Here is a 22566-nt window from a genome sequence, read left to right on the forward strand (position 1 = left end):
TTTTTATAATTAAACTTCCAAGCAGAACTATAGGGGGAAAGCCTGTAATATTTGAAATTATCCTAGCCAATATGACCCAGAGTTTCAAGCTGTGTGTTCCTTTTCCATTTTATTTAGTCTTCCAACTCTGAAAAAGGCTTTTTATTAAGACATTTCAAATATGAAGGGTGTGATACTTATCAGGCCCTCTCTAGCTTTCGGAAACCCTGTTAAGAAATTCACACTCTCGCCTTTTCTCCTTGCCCCAGTGCTGTTTTGTGCTCTCACCTTTGTATGCCACAACACAACTGTTTTGAAGCTGCTTGTCAACCTTATGACCCATCAGTGTGGCTGCTGGATTTTTTTAATCGTTTTGAATCTTTTCAGAATTCCAGCTTATTTCAAAGTCAGTTCTTACAGTGTAGCTCCTTAATTTAGCTGTATGAGCAAATTATGAGCAACACAGTATGAGCAACCTGGAGAGGAGAAAGGTTGTGGTAGGGAAGGAATTGACTTTACATGAAATATTGGTACGTGGTCTTAGCTTTAAAATTGACTTAACACTTGAAATCGTTTCACCCTCCTTCATCCTATATGCTAAATCACGTCTGAAAAAGTACGCTTTTTTACTCCAGGAGCTACAGTGTGCATTTGATCTGAAAAGCTCAAACTGTAACAGTTTTACTTTTCTCTCACTCTGATGTTTCGAAGAAATAAGAATTCTTTAGTAAAATAGCCTTTAATTATGTGGCTTCTTGCATTTACTACTAGTAATTATGAATATGTAAACACTGAAAAAGAGCAACAAAAGGAGTAACTGCAAAGTCAACATCATCCTCCCTTCCCCTTCCATTTTCCTTTAGGGGATCTTGCAATTCTTGCTGCGTATGCCTTGACCTGAGTTATCATAGAAATTTCTAACGATTCCAAGAGTTTAGATTATTGCTTTCCAGGGAAAGAGTCTAAGTATATATTCTTGAAGCAAGGGAATGGCTCCAAAACACCTGAGCCCATCACCATATCCTAAGTGACATGAAACTCTTCAAAGCCTTAATGAATGATAAATAAGTTTTAACAGGCATATATCTGGAGAGTTGGAAACAGCAGTAGACAGCTTAAAGCTCATTTCTTTAACTGTCCATCGTGCTAATTCATGTCTGCTTTTGTTCTGGGGCAGTATGTACAAATGTTACCGGAATGGGGCACTTTCAGTCTCTGGTTCAAATAGTGGCCTTGTAGTTGAGAGGGACACAAAAATTTTGGTCAAACTGAGCTCGTAGTATGATAGTGATTGGGATAAATTTTTGTAGTCAATGAACCCTTCCTGGTATTTTATTATATTTTCTCAGAATTTCAAAAGAGAAATTCACTAAGTCAATGAATGATCTTGTCCAAAGCTGTAATGAAAGAAGTACTCATCATAAATTTTTCAGATTAAACTTCTCAATTGCTTACTCAGAGATATTTATTTTATGTTATGTGTAAGTTTTCTGCATATCTTCTGAGGTTTTTTATTTTTTCTTCTTCTAAAGATTATTTTCCCTACTTTGTCAATTTGTTAAACTTTTGAGGAAGAATCTCTAGGTACCCTGCATTTAAGAAGAGATCTGGCTCTGGTCTATTTGTTAAAGATGGTAATGCATGTATACAGAAGGGATTAGACAGTTTTTCTGTACCCCTAGCTTGAACTTTGACTAGTTTCAATTTTTTCACTGGTTCAATATTTTTCACTAGTTTTCAGGGGTTTTTTTAAACTTTTTTTGATTTTTTTTTTTCTGTACTTAAGGGTAGGAAGCATGAACAGGAGAAATATTGGGAGACATAACAAAATGAAATTTATACTTTTAGAGGAGGTGAATACCTACTGAAATTCTGTGTTCCTGAATGATTTTACTTCAAAATATGTCTGTCAATTTTTTTCTTCTTGAATAAACTCTCTTTACGTCTGGGTTGTCACATGGCAAGTCTATTATAGAAAATGTTTTGCAATCTTTGCAGGTCTATATGTAACTACAGGTTACAGTTTTTGAGATCCTGGAAGACATTTGTAGGAAGGATCAAGCATAACTGCTGCCTTGTACCTATCTACAGTTTTTTGCTTTCTGATGTGTTGTAATGAGTAAATTTTCAATGAAACTATTTAAAAATTTTTGATAGACAAAAACTCTAAATAGCTTGATCTTCAGGCCATGAGGTCAGAAGTTTCAAGGGGTTAAAAACAAAAGCTGTATAGAGAAAACTGATAGAAAATCACATTCACTTTTTCCTTTGTTTCAATAGCAACTTTTTAACTGTCAGTCCCTACACAAGCTGAGTTTGCCAGACAATGATCTAACCACATTGCCAGCATCCATTGCAAATCTCATTAATCTCAGGGAACTGGATGTCAGCAAGAATGGTAAGTCACTTTGCTTTTTGTATTGAGGTAACTAAAAGGCAAATCACCATTGACTGTACAAAGACAATAGCAAAACTATAATTTCTAGAAGCTGCACAGCTAATAACTTTAAAATTACTACTCTAAATCCCTGCTTACAATAAAAAGATGCTCTTTTATGATCTGGTTGTGATATTTTATTGTATCTCTTACATTGATTGGTTTGTAGACAACACTATCTGGCATTTTATATTCTCTCAAAATATATAAGCTCAAATGTTAGTTTTAGTAACTTTTGTCATCTGTCACTATACTGAAGAGAGTTTGTAAATTTTGCTGGATTTTATTAGTATTATTTATTTAATATGAAAATTTGTTTTGGTTTATTTTAATAAGCTCTTGGAATATTGTAGTATAGTAGGACTTGGCTTTGCTGTCCTGCTTTGAGGATGGTAACTTCTGTTGCATGGAGGAGTGTACTTATGTGTCCATAGACTCACTGACTTGGTTCACTTGTCTGACTTGTTAAAAATCCATCATTCTGTGAGAGTCAGACTTCTATAAGTTATGAAATTTTGTCAGCCAAGTATTGTATTCATGGGGGTTTACTGATGGTGGTGCTTTGGTAAGTTGGCAGATGTGTGCAACTGTGAGGAAATTGAAATAATGTTGTCATCAAACTTAGTTGTGTGACTTACTTGAGAGGGACATTAAGTCATGCTAATTGAGGAGAATAGAATAGTTTTGTCTTACTAATTTAAAGTTAAGTAAGAGGATACCTCTTTGAAATAATACTTGAATATAAGAATTACATAAATATTCCAAAGATTTTGTCATTAAATTTATTGTGTTATGTGGGCTGCTAAGTAATTATGACTCCACGAAGTTCTGCTTTATTAAGAAAGCATTCCAGTTGTTGAAGTGTTGGTATTTTCCTCAGTCATTTGTTTTAGCCCACTCTGTACTTAAACTCTTACTCTCTTATCTCTGCTTAATGAACACAGCATTTAGTGCAATAAATTGACCTGGTTGTTACTGATCTGTTCCTGGTACAAGTGGATTGATAGTCTTTCTTAAAGAATTCTAGCCTTAAAACTGTCACAGTAGCACAGAAAAGAGAAAGAATAATCTTTTTGTCCTGCAATGAACAGTTGAAAGTATTAACTGTTTGCAACACAGGTTCTCAATGCAGAAGTCTTGAAAGAGCAAAAGGGAATTTGAGTGCTGCTGTTGGCAAATTCCATAGCTCATGTACATAAATAGGCAGCTGAAGCCAGGGACTTAGTTGTCTGTCTAAAATGTCATGGCCCTGAACTAAGCCTACAGAGTTCAGTACTGAAAGAACACTTGTTCCTCTAAGGCATGAGATACACTGTCCCAGTAAACTATCAATCTCTGTTTTCTAGAGGTTGGAGTTTTTTTTAACATCCTTCAGAGAAATGGCAGTACATTGTACAATGGGAGTACAAGCTTATTTAAACTATTATCGTGTGCCTGGTGTCAGACTTATCACAATTTGGATAGCTTCTCTGACTAGTGTTGCACATAAAAAATAGTTCTGAGGTCACAAGCTTGTTTGCTGGGGTCATCTTGTCTTCCGTAGTTCTAAAACCTCTGTAAAATTAAAAGAACCAAATTAGAGTCCCTGTTTGTTCCTGCTGGGTGAAGTAAGAAATAGTGGTCTTTATTCTGTAATAAATTTGGTATTATTTGAGACCTCGTTTGTTGGCATAAGTGCCGTTCCCTTTCTCTTCAGCTCTCCACTGTTTCAACCATGGAAAATTTTTCTCTTGACAACTGCAAGCCTATTCTCCTCCCCTGTGTTTTTCTTTTTGTAAGAATTTACTGCTCACTTTCTCATTGTTCTGATGGGTGTCTATAATAGAGCCAAATAGCAGGAGGTAATTTATTACTTTTCTAAGAATAGCAAAATTTATCGAAATCTGCAATTCTTCCTTTTTCTGTTATATCTCAAAATAATAGAATGTGGAAGCAGTGGGCTTCTGTGGAAATAATTCTTTCCTTTAGTTTATGAAAAAAGCTAGTGGAGTAGGCCCAAAAAGTGCAGGATCATGAGAGATGCCGAATTCTAAAATAATTCAGTGGTTTTCAGATTCATGTGGTTGTGGCAAGTGAATGGTGATAGTTCCTCTATTTTTCTTGAAGTATTGATGTACTGTTGTTTCCTTCTGAGATGGATTGGGCTAAATCATGAAGTGCAGATGCCTTGACATCAAATATGCATTTATTTTTAAAGGTTGTATTTTTAGAAGGATAGTTAGACTTTAGTTCTCAAATACTCAATATACATGACATATGATAGGACTTTCACATAAAATATTTGAGCTTTTTCTGGCATAGACATAATCAAATGTATTTACCAGAGTATTTAATTTTATAAAGAGCTGATAGGAAAATGAAAAACTAAGCTTCAAATTTAAAATGTTTCCAAGTTACTTAATGAATTGCAATCTGGCTTACAGAGTGAGACCAGTCATATGGGAGACCATCCAGTTGTCCAAGTAGAATTATAAGCATATATATGTGTGTGCTTAATATTTGATGTTTAGATGAAGGGTCAAAATCACAGAAATTTTTCAAGTTAGCAGATTCATTACATGAAAGGTTTTAGTCCAAGATAGCAATGCTTTAATAGCATGGGAAAACTCTTGCGCTTTCCATTTCTGGCTTAAATGTGTTTGGTTTCATGGGCGCAATATATAAAACTCTGTAGCAGAGACACAGCAGATGTGCAAATGCTGATACTTTAAGAATATTTAATAACATTTTATCAGAACAAGAATTCATCTAAGCTAGCATCCCCCAGCAGTGACCAAAAGTAGAAGCGCAGGGAAAATTTAGTAAAATACAGGAAGCCAGGAGACATGCATATTTCTCTGGCTCTTATCATGCAGCTCCTTCTCTTATTGGGTCTCCTTGAGGCAGACAGGGTGTTTTTTTGATTTACAGATTTTCATTTGACTACTTCTCTTCTGTCAGTTTATCTACTGTTGGAAGTGATGTATGTTTTGAGATGTGCTGAGTTAGAATGCAAGCTTTTAAGCCTTGTGAGTCGAGGAGCATAGAGAAGTCTTTGTACAAGAGTGTGGTCTGGAATGTATTATCCTTGGCTGCTGAAGTGGTTGTGGCACGAGTGTAGCCCAGAAAGACCAAATTGCTGCTATATGTGCAGCAAGCATAGACCTGAGTTAGTCTTAACTCTGCTTTAATTATTCGTAGTAGTCAATAAATTCTGTAGTCTTTTCCTAATGAGGATGTCTGCTGTTCTTTTGTGGCATTTTAATTTGATTCCCAAGGCTACTGTGAACCCTTAATATCAGAAGTATTTTGTTGCTTCTTTCCAGATACATCTCAGCTTTGAAATTTCAACCTGAAGCCTTGTGATGGCCTAGTCACAAGGACGAAATCATACTTGAATAAATGGTTCAATAAATAAACTGCATTTCTGCATTTCTATACCAGAAATTACATCCTGCACGATACAAAGCATTGAAAGATGCCTTTTTTCCCACCCAACGTGACAAGTTACATCTTAAAGAGAAGTTGCAGCATACAGAATATGAGACCAGTGTAGAAAAATTAATTTTAATTAATGTTTTATTTATGAGGCTAAAGGAAATCAAAACATTTTTAATCCTGTGTGGCAAATTTATTTATGTATTGACAGCTGTACAGAAAAAATACTCCAACTTCCAAAAAACTCCACAACTCCACTCTTCACCCCCAAATTGGTGTCTTTTGGGGTTAAACTTTAGGGAACAATAATTTCCTTGTGACTCTGGCATGCCAGCCTTAGCATGCATCTAGGGCAATGTGGAAGGCTGTCAAGGAAATATTTTTTACTCTTCTTTGAAGAAGGGGAAGGAATTTATATGCAATGTCTGATGGCGTATCTAAATGTATATACAGAAGAATTAGCTTTACAGGTTACTCAAATCAAGTGGTTTGAAAGGCTGAAACATAGGATGAGGTGACTGCCAGGAAAATCAGGCTTTCATGGAAGCTTGGGAAATACACTTGAAATTGCCTGTGTCTGTGGGTTAGTCTAGTGGGAAATAGTGAGATGATGTACTTTTCCCTGCATGCAGGTGGTGAAAGAAAAAGATTGATTTCTTAAATTCCATATTATTCAGGCCTTTGAAGGATTAAACAGCAAGATGAGAAAATTACTAGCAAGACCAAGAGTAACCTGGGGCTTTGGAAATAATAGTCCCTTCAGTAGTCTCTTAGATATTTCTTTCATAGTGATGTTACAACAAATTTACTCATGTCAATTTGTTAATCTGTATTACAAGGAATCTTCATGGAAAAATAGACAACCTAAACCTAAGAAAACACTCCCCTCCCCTTACCCCCCCTGCCTCCAGACATATCTGCCTATAAAGTTATTCCAGTAATTTTAAAGAATTTTGTTAACAGATACAAATTTAGAGCAAATATGTTTTCTTCAATGTTCAAAAGTAATCTGTTGATTTGGCAAACTGTCTTTGATATGCTCTATGCCAGAAGTTGTGGAATTGGAGAATGAGAAATCAAGAAATTACCCAGTTTTGCGTTACCCATCTGGTATGTTTAAGAATTTGGCTTTTCCAAGGGATTGAGAATTGTTCATAGTAATAGAGGGAGATAGATCGAAGTTTCATTTTCTGCTGAAGAAGTAAGACAGGAAGATCCTGAATACAAAATAACTTGCTGTAAATTTGCTATTTCTCTGCTTATACTGACAGAGAGGAGGACAGGACCAGGTTTTTTAAATCATTCATGGTAGTGAAATGGAAGATCATTGATTTCCTGCAGAGTTCTGAGTCTGTAGCTCTGTGATAGTGTATCACTGTGTAGATCCTATAAATGTGCACTAAATGTAGGCAGCCTTTCTATTTAAAGTCTTTTTTCAAGTGTTTGTAGTACTTTCTTAAATACATTGTCATATTGAAGGTACTGAAAAGAATCTGTCTATTCACAGTAAAATTATTTCTGTGTGTAAGAGAGGATGTGAATTGAATGAAATTTCAATGCAGATAAGGTTTTGAATGTGAAATTTGAGTGTATGTATCTGAAATTCGGAAATAAGTTCATTAAAATGTCTTCTTGGACTCAAAAGAAATGTTTGTAACACAAGAAAAGGTATTGTAAAAGTAATTATAGGGTTTGTAGATATGGATTTACATATGAAGACAGCATAGAATAGCATTGTAGACTGGAGTGATTTGTGTTGGAAGGGACTTCAGAGATCATCTCATTTCAACTCCCTTGAAAGAGGCAGGGACATTTTTCGCTAGACCAGGTTGCTCAGAGTCCCATTCCAACCCAGCCATGAATACTTCCAGGGGAGGAAGCATCCACAGCTTCTCTGGGCAGCCAGTGTTCTCCAACCTCACAGTGAAGACTTTCTTCCTATCTTCAAATCTAAACGTAGTCCCATCCATCCCATGTCCTGTCGCTACTTGCTCTTGTAAAAGGTCCCTCTCCACCTTTCTTGTACAGCCCTTCAGGTACTGGAATGCTGTAATTAGGTCGCCCTAAACACGACCATAAAAATTTAGTAGAATTATCTTCTTCTGGATCTTAACTACCTGTCCTAGATTCTTCTTCTAACTCCAGAACATCATATCTGTTTCTAGGGGTGGATAGGTAGCACAGGGAACATTCTTTCTCCTGCTGAGTTGAGACAAGAGTCTGTTCTCCGTTGCCTTGTGAATTAGCTGATCCTACTTGCTTGGGTTGGATGTTAACTTAACTTCAGCTTCCAAGGATTTAAGGGAGGGTCATCACCTTGCTAGCATCAATGGCCTGCTCAGATTCCCAGATGGTACCCTGGCTAGTGAGCGCTTTATGCAGTGAAGCTTGTCTGTCTGGGCACACTTGCACCCATGGCACTCAACTCTGCCTTTGGGTTCTAGCAGGGCTTCCACATTCTGGCATTCCCTGCAGCTGAGGGCTTGGATGGCTCTCTGAGACTTCAGGAGGTCTGTTCAAGTGTGGAAGCTGTGGCCTCTCTGTTTGGGTTTCATGCTCAGTACAGCAGTTGCAATGGGTAGACACTGATTTTGTTGCCAAAAAAGGTGCATGTTGATGACTCCATAGGATGAAGTGGCCCCTCCTCTGTGCCATTCCTCGTGGACTGCCATGGAGACCCCTGTGCCACTTCCTTCTAAAGCCACATGTCCTGTTCCTCACACTCACTGGACCCATTTAAGTCTCTCATGATTGCTTGCCTCTAGCTACTCCTTTCTCCACTCCAGAACTGCTCTCTCTCATTTGCAAGAACTGCTGTGACTTGGCTGTTTCCTGGCAATCCTGAGAAAGGTGTCTCAGCTGTTACTCAGTTTTCCCTGACCCCAGGAACCTCCTGTCCAGCTCAAACCTAGTGTTTAGTCCACCCAGAACTTACTGAAGCCACTGGTGGTGTCACCACTGTCACTATGCACCTTACCAGTTCAGCAAAGGAGAAACTTGTATCTTTATTTTTGTAACAGGGTATGCTTTGAGTGACAGTTGTCATGTAACAGCAAAAAGTGACTGGATATGCAACACTGATTTTGCAGTCTAGGGTAATAGAGGACAGGGCAGGGAAAAGCAAAACAGCTTCCTATGGTTACTTTTTGTGCTTCTCTGGGTACTTGACATTATTCCGTCCATGAATTAAACATGATTGAAAACCATGTAACCTTGGAAATTGTCCAAACCAGCATTATCACCACAACTATTGTCAACAGCTCTGCTAGTGTTCCACATATTGCAATTTTACCCTGCCCTGGCATGTTTTAGTTTAGGGAAATTAGTGTGTCAGGCAAGTCTTTAAGAAGCCTGGCTGAATTACTCAAGAATTACTGGCTATCCTTTTTTTCCACAGAGCAGGTATTGAGAAACCTGTCTTGCTACTCATATTCCTTCTCATTTACATTATGTAAGAGACACAGCTAGAAAAGGCCTAGAGAGACCTTACTCTAAAAACTGAAGATCTTACAAATGGTTTGAGGAGGAATGCTTAGAAGACTCTTAAATGTTTGCTGCACTGTCTTAGCTGTGCTAGGACGTGTGTATAAAAGCAATAAAAATCCAAATCCACAAACCCCAAAACTGTAATGGAAAGGTGTTACTGCTGTACTACAGATGAGACTTGCATCTCATGTAAGCCTGAGATGCTGCTGGGTCTGAAACCAGCTGCAGCAAGGAAAGAGTATGAAAAGGGGAATGAATGTTCTAAAAGTAAGCGTAGGTGGGTCAGTACAGTGCATTGAATTGTTTGGGTTCTAATACACTGCTTACTTCAAATAATGAAAAGTACTCATTTGCATTCAGAAGGTATGCAGCATTAAAGTAAAATACATAAATATGTAAATGCATAATTATCTAAGAATATAGGCTGTGATGTATACTTTAAGTTTTCAGTTCAAAATTTCAGGTTTTGCGAATGGATCTTTCCTATTCTTTGGGATATTTGTGGCATATATTTTTAAAAAATATTTTACTGTGTTACATCCATATGGGCTTGAAAGACAGTTTAGCAGGGGCCTGAGGGGAAGAACAAAACAATAGTTTCTCTTTTTGTGGTGGAGCTGCTTGCCCAGAAGTTAGACCAGGATAAACAGACTAGGTGAGGGAAGAAAGTAGGTAATTTGTATTCATGCAAACTGAAAGTATATGTTTGTCTGTGTGTTCTGTATGCTTAGAAAGATGCAGAGTGGAGTAAGTGCTCAGCAGGCTGTGGTTTAATGTATTTTGCTCCAAGAGAGCTTTTTCATGTCCCCGTTTTTTGGAGAGATTTTTCCCCTCACATTTTCTACAAACTGAGAGATCTAGCTGCAGACTCCTTTGGGAACATGACCTGTACAGCTTCTAGATGTTTCACATATGTAGTGATTTTCTTGCTCTGTGCATTTTATGTATTGAACCAAAATTTTTTTCTTGGTCCAATTTAAGCTTGTTTTAAATTTTTATGTTTAAGAAGAGTTGTAACTCTCTCTGAATACTACAAATCAGTAGATACTGCCACTTCTGTATAGCAGTGGTAGTTTCTATAATGGACATGCCTAACTTTAGCATTTGTTTCTGAATTAAGGTATGACCATAGTATGAGCTGCAGAGGAAGCCCCCATCTGCATTAGGGCTGAATCAGGAGCATACAGGGTTATCAGTACTGATCCATTGCAGTAAAGAATTCTGCTAACAGTGGATCTGACTTGCCCAGTTTTCTATAGAGATGGAATTGCCAGTATTTGAGTGAAAAAAAATCTTTCCTGATGGAGAGAAAAAAATTGTCTCAGTTTTTTCTCTTGCTCTGCAAGTTACATTGGTCCTAGTGATAGGAGAAGATTGTGCTATGTAGGGGAGGAGATGAGTGTAACTCCAGATGGTGGGGGGGACCCCTGTTATACTTACCGTCCTTAATCCAAGAGGAAGGACATTTGTGCACACTTGCTGTGACAGGCTATGAAAAAAAAATAAAAATCATTGCTCTCCAAGGAGTTAGAAATGAGGTGAAATTCTGTATTTCAGTCATGTTATGTGATCAAGAACTGAGGTTGATTGCCTCCAGATTTGTGTTTGTTGACCCAAAATCCCTGTATGACCTTTTTGGTATGTCCTTTGGGCATGTGCCACAGCTGGTCTTGGATTGTAATTGAATACCATAAGGTTAGATAGTGAGGTTTTGCCAAATAGAGTTCTGAATGATGAATGCTTTCTGCTTTTGGCTTAATTCAGACAAGAATTTTAAATTCCTCTTTCTTACCTTATTGCCAAATGTTCTTAAACATTCTTTCAGAGATTTTTTTTTGTTTGGTTTGGTTTGTTTGTTGTATTTGTTTGTTTGTTTAAGCTTCTGTTTGGTCTTTTTGTTTGTTGCTTTGGGGATTTGTTATTGTGTTTTGTTTTGGGATTTTTTGGGGGGGTTGTGTGGTTTTTTTGGGGGTGGGGGGTTTGTTTGTTTGTTTTTTCCTTGTTGATTTTTTTGTTGTTGTTTTGGAGGTGTGGGGTGTTGTTGTTGTTGAGGGGGCATAATGTTTTTGATAAAAACTGGCAGTGAGTTTAAAAGGGCTTGAAATCTGGGAAAACAGGGAGGAAAGAACAGTCAAGTGAATGCTAAAAGCTATTACATAAATCTAACTTCTGTGGTATACTACACCACAAAAAGAACTCTGCTCCCAAATCAATTTGGATCTGGTGGTTAAAGATGATCAGCAAATTGTTGATTGTGATACTGTGCTCTGCAAATGTTCATGTCTACAGGCACAATGGTTTGTATTTTTTTGAAAAACAGTGAGCGTGATCTATAAACAAATTGAGCACTGAAATGTGTTGGGCATAGTGATTGTTACCATGTAAAATACAAAATTAATGGTATGTTGAAGAACCTGTCCATATAATGCTTTTCAGTGGAAGTAGAATAAGGCTGCAACAGACCAGGTGAACTGTTGCACTGTCTTCTGTAATCCTTGGGTATCAGTGTACAGAGAAAGCAGTAAAAACCCCAAAAGAAAAACAGGATTTAGAAGGAATGTGGATCTCAATTTGCAGTACTCAACTAATGAGAGGCTTATGGAAGGACTGAGTTATCTATCAAGTGGATTAATTAACACAATGTTAAAAATGAGTGAAGGTGTATGTGGTCACAGAATCCCTTGAGATTTGCTGAGCTTCCTTAATGGGGAAAAAGATTCAGAATATTGAGGACAGATGTAAAGCAGAGAAGCAAGCAACAATTCCTCTAACAATAGCACTTTACAACTTTACAACTTTATCTTTACAACTCCATTTTCCTCATATCTTTTTCTCATGTCTCTGTCTTCTTATTTATTCTGCTTTCTACTTGGTTTTTGAATTTTTCTTGGTGGGAGAAATGAAACAATACTAATCCAACAATAACTGCATGTTTGTAGCATGCAGCAGGAGTATAGCTGAGGAAAAGGGAGTGGTTAGAACATTGTTACATAGCCAGTCAGTAAATGCAACTTCCTATCACATGGTAGAGAGTGGCAGTCTCTGGATTTTTTTTCCCCTAGTTTCTGAATGTATATTACAAATATTAGGTATATTTCATGCTGTCATTCTCAATATTGAATGATGGCAATTTATCTGTACTGAAGTACTGAAGTACTCAGTGAGGTTGCTTAAGATGGTATGTACCATGATGATTCTGGCTTGAAGAAAATGCAAAATTAAGTTCCCAGGCTCCCTCATTGTTAGTTTTCTCATATCAGCTGAATTTCTGTTATTAATTTGTTGTTAAAACTGTTGCTGTCTCTTGCCCAAGGCATAGTCAAATAGGGGACTACTGTAGTGTCCTCTGATTATGTATAAAAGCATGCTGATTTAACATGTCTGTATTTGGATAGCTAATATTTTATTTGGCTGTTGTTTTGAGAGTAAGCTTAAATTGACATTCTCCCCTCTAGTAGATGTGCTATGTGTTTTGGTTTTTAGGTAGTTACCGCAAATTTAAGCTTTCTGTGCTTCCATGAGCTCATGACACAGACAGTGGAAACTAATATTATAAACACAAGGTTTAATGTGTTGGACAAGAGCAATTTTTCATCCAAGGACCAAGCCAAGGCCAGTAGTGAGACCATCTCTCAGAAAAACTAAGCTTAGAGAATCTCTCAGCATTATTCAAACAGCAAAACTAAGGGCACAAAGTGAGTCTGAGACACAGCTTGGCCTCCAAGGAAGAGCTTAGCAGTGGTTTACTTTGATTAGTGTAAATACTTATTTTAAGAAGGTAAATTTGTATCCTCAGCAATAAAGAGGTTTTGATTTATTTTTCAGACACCAGAAGGCCACTTCGTACAAATCATCTGTAACTTAATTTCTACAGGTACAGGGTATTGTCATGTTAGATGCTTTCCATGTATGGATATTTCTTTTGCTGAATGAGATTTATTGCTACAACTGGAATTAAGATCATGTATATTTACGTTTCTTGGAAGTGTGTTTCTCTTTTTACTAAAGAGTATATGACAGCAGTAGATAAGATATGGTTCTCTTTTGTCTATGGTAGTTTCCGAATCTTTCTTGGACTCAAAAATAACACTATTGCTTTACAGAAACAGAACTTTATAACATTATAAATATTACCTTTTTAATTTTGATTTTGTACTGACTAATGGAAATTATTTAAATTAGTATCCCATTGCCATCTTCTGCTTTGACTCCACAGACCCAGTAAACTTCACATGGCTGAACTCATACACATGGACATGCACTCACACATGTGTATATATATGTGTGTGTGTGTATGTATATAAAGCTGTATTTTTATTTACACCTGTGCCTGTGCATAAACATGCATGCTACTCAGGAAGCGTCAGAAATGTTGGCCTGTTTTACCGCTGATGGTTCTGTTCTTCCTGGTCTCTTCTGCTTCTGAGTTTAGCAAGTTATTTCCCAAAAGTGTCTGTGATACTTAGGTGTATTTGAACTCCTGGATTAACTGAATGTCATGGTTTTTTTTCTTGCCTTTCACCTTTGAGTAACAGAGTACAATGCTCTGCTTTGTAATAATAATAATAATTATATTACAATATAGTAATAATAAGTAATATTATTACTTATTATAACAATAATAAAAGTAATAATTTCAATGGTAGTATGACAAACAGGTTCCTGTCAATAAAGATCTAAAAGTCTATTTTTAAAGAAATGGTGTCACTGCTTTAGTTGAATTTATGGAGAAGTCAGCACAGTGGCTTTGCCACTCATTATCACCAATTGGTTAAAGTTTGTATTTTATCACTGCTTTACTTGTCTTCTGCCATCTCTTAAGTCCTGATGTGTTGCAGCCTGAGTTGCTGCTAGTAAAGTCCCAGGTAAAGAAGTGAAAAGGGCCTTTGCATAATATCCATAGATGTTTAATTCAGCCGTGCAGTGAGATGTTCAGGTTCCAGACAGACACACCCCCCTGAGGGTCCCGCTTTCTCCCCCCAGGGGCCCTCGGGGCTGACCTTGGTCTCGGGCAGTACAAAGGTGAGGCCCAATCAGGCAAAAGTGAGGGAGTGGCTCAGAAGCACCTTCAGACATAGGAACAGGGGGAGGAGCCAGTGGAGTGTAACTTAGGAGACGCCCCCCCCAGGCCTCCACAATTCCCCATTTTTTACGTTATTAAGAAAGCTTTTCTGAAGGATCAACTGAATCAACACAAAATGACAAAAACAATCAAAAGCACCCATAAGACAATTTTCAAAATGCAAACAATTCTGAGTCCTCAATGTCCAAACAGATTTTCTGGAGTGTCTTAGAGCTGGCAGGAGGGATGTGGGGTTTTCTTAGCACGATTTATCAGGAAACAAAGTCAGGAGATTTCTTCAGCAGGGGCTGTTTCTCTGTCTCCTGTGGTAAAGGGTTGGATGTGATAGACTCTGTGCAAGATAGTGTAGGTGATGTGTGCCTGTTAGAAACTCCAAATGGAAATCATTACTTTAAGGAAAATATGGTTACTTTAGGGAAGCTTTCCTTTCTTTCCCTCCTAATCACGCTTGCTGCGGTATTATGAAGGAACTCTGGGGAAAGGGATTAGTGGAGGGAGACCATGGAAGAGGGGAAAGAGTGGTAGGAATTTGTGGGAACATAAAAAAGGGGTAATAGGACAATGGAAAGGAAAAGAGCAAAGTGGGAGGGAGGCAGGAAGGCCACGGGAATTGGGGTATGAGAAGAAGTGGAACTTATTGTACTGGAAGGTTCTTTCATTATTGACACGGGCTTTTGGATGCAGGACAGCATGCCAGTGTTCTGTGCTCTTCTTGCTTTTAAGCTATTGCTGGGGCTTGGTGATTGTTTGTTTTGGGTTCTATGTCCTTGGTAGGTGTGTGGAGGACTTCTGTGATGTGGATAATATTTTGCATGTTTGCAGTTTGGTGCATGTTTACTACCTTGCACTGGAACTCCACCACGTCCTGTCACATCAGCTGCTTGGGGGCCGTTTCTTCCTTGTATTACATTAAATTCCACAATTTCTCCATCTCCTAGACTGTGGAGGTATTTCTGGGGATTATTCATTTTTATAGCAGTCTGATGAACAAACGTATGTTCTGTGTTACCATTCTGGATTATGAAACCGTATTTATTTTTTACATTGAACCATTTCACTGTCCCCAAAATGTTCATGGCAAGGACTTTTTTACCTTTGCCAGTGGGTTTGTGTTGGTGTTTTTGGACACGTTGCTAGTGCAAAGTGCTTTCCGCTCCCGGCGCTGGCGGCCGTGCTGAGGCCTGGCCCCTTCCCAGAGGTCTGTCTCAGTCTGCGGGCACTGCCAGTGCGGGGCTCTCAGAGCAGCGGCGGGGGGCAGAGGGACGCTGGTTTTGCAGCCAGGACTGCCGCTCTGAGCCATCCCCCAGCGGGGCTGTCCGCCTGCCCCGCCACAGCAGCGCCCCAGCTCCGCCGGTCTCACTCACCTGCCCTTGGCCCCTGTGCAGCAGGCTGCTGTGGGGCGGGCTGGACAGCGAGCATCGGCCGGCTCACCCTGGCCTTGCTGAGCGCCAGCGGGGTCGCCGTGGGCTTTCCACAGGGGGGAGAGCCGCTGCGGGGCACGGAGCGCCAGCACGCCGGCAGCCCTGTGCGAAGGGATACGGCTCTTGCCACCCTTGCCACGTCTTGCTGTACTATGGCAACTGAGGTAAACACATCTGCTGGAGGAGGTGTGGGGAGCAGAGGGCAGAAGGGGAGACCCCATGGCCCCTGCCATGCTGTCTCCACCATCTTGGGCAGCGGGAGTACAGAGGCGAGCACCTGGGGGAGTCTTTCTTTGTGGCAGGGGAGGGGGTGCAGGGGCACAAAGAGGGGAACACGGAGGAGGGGTTTTCATCCTCAAGATTCAAGATTTCATCATCATAGTAAATAAAGGACGGAGTTCTGTCTTTGTTTTTAACCTTTCCCAAGAATTCATCCATTAGGACTAAGTTCCGTGAAATATAAGGAAAATGCTTAAATAACCACTGTACAAAATACTTCAACTCCTCCTCTGAAAAGCAATAATTTTCTTAAAGAGAAGACTTTTTAAGGTAGAGGTAAACTTCTTGTTGTGCATGAGTGAGTGTTGTCTCCATCTTAGCCCAGTCTCTTCGCAAAACCCGAGAGTACAAGGAGGAACCAAAATTTTAAATTCACCTCACTGGGGTAAGAAAATTCTCAGGGTAGTCTAGTGCAGATGTTTTCCAGGAGAAGATGTCTCAGACTAATCTGGAAGCCTCACGTCGGGCGCCAATCTGTGTTCTGGTCTCTGAGTGCCACTGAGACGGTGAACAGCAGTGGGGGGCACTCTCCCGTGCCCCGGGTGTACGGAAGGCAGCTAGGCTGACCACCTGCAGCAGAGGAGACACTGGAACAAGCGTAGAAGATGAAGGGGTCGACTCTTAGCAGAGGTTAATCCAAGGTTTATTTCAGGAGCTCTGGGGAGCCACTACAACCTCAGGGGTCTCCTGCTGAGAGCCCCGGGTGAGGTTCCAACGTTACATTTGAAGGGAGGTGGAAACCTAAAGTAGATAACATTTTACTAACCAATAAGAAAAATTAAGGTATGGATACTGGGAAATGGACATTTAGGAGAGCGTATGGGGTAACACTTGGGGGATTGACTCCTAGCCTGTGGCTAGTCACTTGACATCCTGGACCGAAAGTTCTAGGTGGAGGGGATGGGATGCTGAGTGACTGACAGAAAGCCAGGGTGGTGATCTGGGGATGATCTCAGCAAAGGAAAGAGATTACACAGGTAGAGGGAGGGGGTACAATCTGGGGTAAACCATTTGGGGAAAATAAGGGGATACAAAGACAAAACCATTATAAAACATAAAAACACACTACAACACTGATGTACCAAGTCAGTCTTGTTACTGCAGAAACATAGAATCAAGCTTTAAGCTAACATCAAGTATTCTGCAATTTCTTATGTAAGTAAAAATACTACTTGGCAGGTAATGCTTCACCACTTGTTCTCAGAACTGATACATGAAGTTTCACCTACCAGCCTGAATGAGAAGTGATGCTGCGCTTTTCTTTCTCCCTGCAGCTGGACTGTTAATGTTTTGTCAAGCAGCACAAAATTTCATGCTTTTGCTAATCTACAAAGGAGCATTCACAGAGTATAGTTCCTTCTTAGTGGTCTTGTTCCCTGGTTTGCACTTTCCACATGCCTGATAAAGCACTCACAAATACAGTTACTTGTGTTAACTCAAAGACAAAGAGCTATGGTTTGGTATCTGGGGGAACAAAAAAGTAATTTTTAAACTAGCTTTATTTATTAGCATATGGGGTTTTTTTTTTTTGCTGCAAACAACAGTGTACTTAATCCAGGTAGAAAGATACCAGTATGAATGGTTATTGTATTTAGGACAAATATATTTAAAATAAAGACTCCTGTCCCAGGGTATAAGAACATGTTGCAAAAGCAACTGCAGTTGTGATAGCAGTGGGTTTATTTTAATTTTTTTTTAATGGCATATATAGTAAAGATAGAGGTGAAGGTTTTGAATGGTAGATTGGTTCGGTAGAATGTGATGGATACATGTCATATTCAAGGCCTGCTTTATCAGTTTCGGACAAATAGAGATGTGGCGGATATGTGAAATGCCGCTCCACTCTGGCATTTTCACAGACAATCTTGGAAAAAAAGGAGGTTGCTTATTGTTTTAATTTTCAAACATAAGTGTGCCTGGAGCATTTTTTGTCCTCCTCTCAAATGATCTAGAAGTTAACAGCAAGCATACGTCACATTTTGGGATGGATATCTGTTCAGAACTGTGAAGCTGTAAGAATACTTAAAGATTTGAATCTTACCATTTCACCTGGATGTTATACAAGCCATCGATTTGATAAGCAGATTCCATTGGAAAATTCATGCTAACAATTGATTGCCTTTTTAGAAATAAATTATATTGGGACAGAGGTTCTTAAGTACATTCTAAAGCACAAATACTTCAATATTTGGCAATAAGCAATGGGAACTTAGTGTACTGTGTGTTTGTAGCTTGTGAGCTTCCTGCAAACCTGAAACATGAAAAGCTTTAGGAATAGTATAGTAAAAAAATTATATTGTGTAGGAGTATTTCTTTAATGAAAACTGTATGTAAAATGAGACATCAGAAAAACAGTTCACTAGTTGCTAAATGAATCAAAGTTTTTACAGCTAGTGGTTTCATGTGCATAATTTTTATGGATGTCGTGGAATCTAGTAATTAAAGGCTGTTTTTCTACCCCTTTCTGCATCTTGCAGGCATACAGGAGTTTCCAGAAAATATAAAAAACTGTAAAGTCTTGACAGTTGTTGAGGCAAGCGTAAATCCTATTTCAAAGTAAGTTTGTACATATTTTGATGTTTTATATTTTGTGCAAATACTACTGAGTCTTGAATTTGCCCCAAGATGTGTGCCAGCCCTTGCAGGCGAGAGCAGAGTTCCCTGAGAAATACCTTCATTAACCTTGTTGCACAGCGATCCAGTATAGCTATCTCATTAAAGTACTTTGCCAAAGTTAATAAGCTGTGTGAACTATCCTTCATTATACCATGTAGCTTTCCAGCTTGTTAAAATCATCACTTCTCTGTGACTGTAGAGAAGTGTGTGAAGAGTTTTCTTAATAACAAAAATGAATTCTGGTTTAATATGTGTTTCTGCTATAGTGACAAAATTAATTTACCAGAAATCTCTACTGCCAGAGATAAAACATACTCTTCTGGGGGAAAAGGGGATTGTGTATTTTTAAATTTATCCTGTTGTTTCTAATTAATGCCTTCTTCTCATTACATGTCAGGAGAACACCAGTTTGTTGCATAACTGCATCTATTTGTAGTTCTTATTGCCTGTAGATATTGTTCTCAATACTTAAAATAATTTTGAAACTCATCTTACAGAGAACAACTGTCTAGTGTAACTTTAAAGAAATCACCCCCTCAATTTTAATTTTATTGATATGTAGGACGTCAGTACTATACTGCTGCTTAAGAAAATATGACTTAATGCCCTGAAAATAATTGAAACTAAGGTACCATGTTGTTTTACTTCTATATAGGCTGCCAGATGGATTTTCTCAACTGTTAAACCTAACACAGCTGTACCTGAATGATGCTTTTCTTGAGTTTTTGCCAGCCAATTTTGGAAGGTAAGTTGAATGTGAAACTTCATATCTACATTAGTTTTAAGTTTCTGCAGAGCAGTTTCTTCTGGTTCTGAAGCAAAGTGGGTACAGAAGAAAGCGAAGAAGTGTACATTAGGAATTTGCAATAGTTACAGGGAAAAAAAGCCTTGAATCTGTATCAGCAGCTTTTAATTTTGAATTCTGAAGGACAGAATGCTTATGAAGGGTGTAAAACTCATTTACATTCTTGTTTCTTTTCCAACACTAGTATGGTAAGTAAGGGATTCTTTTTGAAATTTATGTTGCTTGTCATGTAGTAATTGGAGTGAAGCAAATAACAACTACTGTAATTCCACTTGTCCTGCCTGTCCTGGCTGCACAAATTACTTCATGCACAACTATAACTCTCAAGTCCTTTTTTGTTAGGAATATTTCTGAAAAACCTGGTGTCTTTATGGTGCACTCTGACTATGCAAAACTGTTACATGTCATTGTTTTAGTACAAGATAAATACTACTCTGCTACCTCTGTAAAATAGATTAAATCTTGCGAGCAAAAGTGAAAGGGTAATACTCATAAAAGGAAAACTTCTAGATGAGTATAGGTTAAGCTGTCCTTATCACACCACTTTAGCCATCTCTGCAGTTTTCCCCTCTCCATTTTTATTTTATACACTTTTCTCCTAGATTGTTACTTTCCTGACCCATCCCATGTCCAGCAAGAATCTTTCAGAAAATCTAGCAATTAGTTAAGCAATTGTGTTGCTGAGTGAAAGAATTGCCTTAGGCCATATAAATTTTATTTGTGTCAGCACAGTTTGCAGGAGACTAGCACAGCCCCCAGATCGTGCTGCAGCAATTGGTCAGATGAGGAGATGAGCAATGGAACATAGGCACAGATGCTCTCCACTAGTGACCATTAATTTATTAGTCATCTGTGATCAGAGCTGTTGGCTTGCTCTTCTCTGTTACTAGTTAATGAATGACTAAGAGCACCAGATCTGCTACGTATTCAGCTATCAAAACATCTGCTTATGATGCAGATGCATTAGTGTCATGCTTTTTTTTCTGAAGCACACAGTTTGCTTTTCAGAAGACTTCATTAAGGTTGAAGAATATCTGGAATATGCATAATCTTGTTGGAATTCCAGTGATTGTCTATGCTTTTTTCTCTTCTGTTTTTTAATAGTCTGACCAAATGGCAAGATTTTCGTAATTAAAACATGCACTGCAGATAAACTTCAAGGGTTGAGGTTGACACGGCTGATCGTTTAAGTAGTAAATCTTACACATAATATGCATCAAAAATTGTCATATTTTTTGTCACTGTCAGCTTCTATAATGCTTAATGTTTAGTGAAATGGTAAAGTCATTAATTACTAATATCATAAGAATAAGTCAGTTACTGAAGACAACTTCATAGCCATTTCTCCATTGTAGTGTTTTTCTTCATAGTTATGAAGAATTCTGCCTTGTTTGTTAAAATGTAGTGATTTGCAGCATCCTTTTGTATACCTAGGAAAATGAATTTGAAGTATTGATGATATGTAAGTTTACCTGCTGAAATAGTGTTGCATAGAAAACATAGTGTTCTACAGGAAGACAATGTTTGGATCAAATAAAATGGAAAGCAACGAAACATTAAAATACCATTTCAAAATAAGGTTCAGACCCCTCTGACATTGACTGTTTCCATAAGTAATAAGACTGCTTATCCCACTATTTTCCATCTAGGTAAAAATACATTCTAGTGCAAAGTCTTTTACCTTCTGCTTCAGAATATGGAAATACTTCTTTTATAAACAAAAAAAAAAAAAAAACTCTCCTAGAAGCTGTTGAAATGTTTAATCTCATAAATGATAAGCCTTCAGTTTCTTCCAGTTTGGTGCATTAATTTTTTTGCATACAACCATATAGGTAGTACTTTTAATTGTTTAGGAATAGGTGAAGTAACTGAGTTCTGTTGCCTGCTGTTACTGGCAACTATTGTCAATAATATTGTCTCCTAAAAGCTAAGCCAACACATATTACAGCTAACAAGGTTTTTATGCTCTGTGTGTCAAGTTTGAAACCTGGTTTCTTACATCTCTTTCTCTCTGAGTGTTCATCATTTCTACAGTTTAATTGCTGCCATTTCTCACTAATGTTGTCTCCCATTCTCTCACCTGCTGTATTTGTAGTGTTCTCACACCTCTCAGTCTATTAGACTAAATAAAATTCTGCTTTCTTCTGGTGTGGTAGATTTTCCTTTGTGTCTGAGTATATTAATATATCTTGGAACAGGTTTCAGTTTTAATTCATCTTCTTTTTGACAGAGGATGATGACATCTATAGCTATATTTAGAATTTGAATTGAGATTTCTTCATGGCTTGTACAGTGTCATGATTATCTTCTTGTTTCTCTTGGAAATGTCTGTGGTTGTGCTTCAGTGTTCCAATTATCCTTTTTGCAGCTGCCTAGTGTAATTTCCTACATGATTAAATGATGTGTTGGACAGTTCAGTTAGAGATGGCTGATGCCTACAAGGAAATCCTAAGTACTTGGCTTGGTGCAATGGTATCATGTCCTTTTTTCTAATTTTTTTTAGTCCTTAAGGCTGTACAGGTTTTTCCCCCCTACAGTGTCTTACTAAATCACTGTATCCATGCAGTATTTTGTTGGATTTATCTCCATGCTTTATTCTCATCTTCAGAATTTTTGCTAAAGATTTTCATAATTGTGAGGTCAAGATTATGCCATCTTTTCCCTTTTTTTTTTTTAAGAATTGTATATTGGCTGTCTTTCAATGATGTTATTTTTGTCCAGCCTGTTAGGTTAATAAGTCACCAGACTTTTCATATGATGTGCCCGTTCCTTTGGAATTCTCAGGTGACGAAGTGGGACCTTTTCCTCCATTCCCAAATGGAAATTTGAATGCATTCATATTGGCATAGATTGTGGCATTAGCCTTCATGCCAGTGCACAAATATTTGAGAACTATTATCCTTGCCTAAGAAAATCGTACATCTTGTATCTGAATACATAATGTATATTTACATTTAAATATGCAAATATATAAGCAGAAAATGCTTGAAACTCACTTCTTGCTCATTTTGAGACAGGGTTTTAAACATTTTTTTTTTAACAT

At 38.2% G+C, this 22566-nt stretch overlaps 1 protein-coding gene across 4 annotated transcripts in view; it reads left to right on the top strand.

The window, feature by feature from the left end:
* ERBIN (erbb2 interacting protein) overlaps window positions 1–22566 on the top strand; it is a 121133-nt gene that overhangs the window by 55780 nt on the left and 42787 nt on the right. For all 4 annotated transcript variants that reach the window (XM_064736726.1, XM_064736724.1, XM_064736727.1 and 1 more), the window contains 3 exons: window positions 2260–2377; window positions 18580–18658; window positions 19374–19463. In XM_064736726.1, the coding sequence (XP_064592796.1) occupies window positions 2260–2377; window positions 18580–18658; window positions 19374–19463 (287 nt within the window). The remainder of the gene's footprint in view (window positions 1–2259; window positions 2378–18579; window positions 18659–19373; window positions 19464–22566) is intronic.

The sequence above is a fragment of the Zonotrichia leucophrys genome, chromosome Z, assembly GCF_028769735.1.
Source record: "Zonotrichia leucophrys gambelii isolate GWCS_2022_RI chromosome Z, RI_Zleu_2.0, whole genome shotgun sequence".
NCBI classification, from domain to species: domain Eukaryota; kingdom Metazoa; phylum Chordata; class Aves; order Passeriformes; family Passerellidae; genus Zonotrichia; species Zonotrichia leucophrys.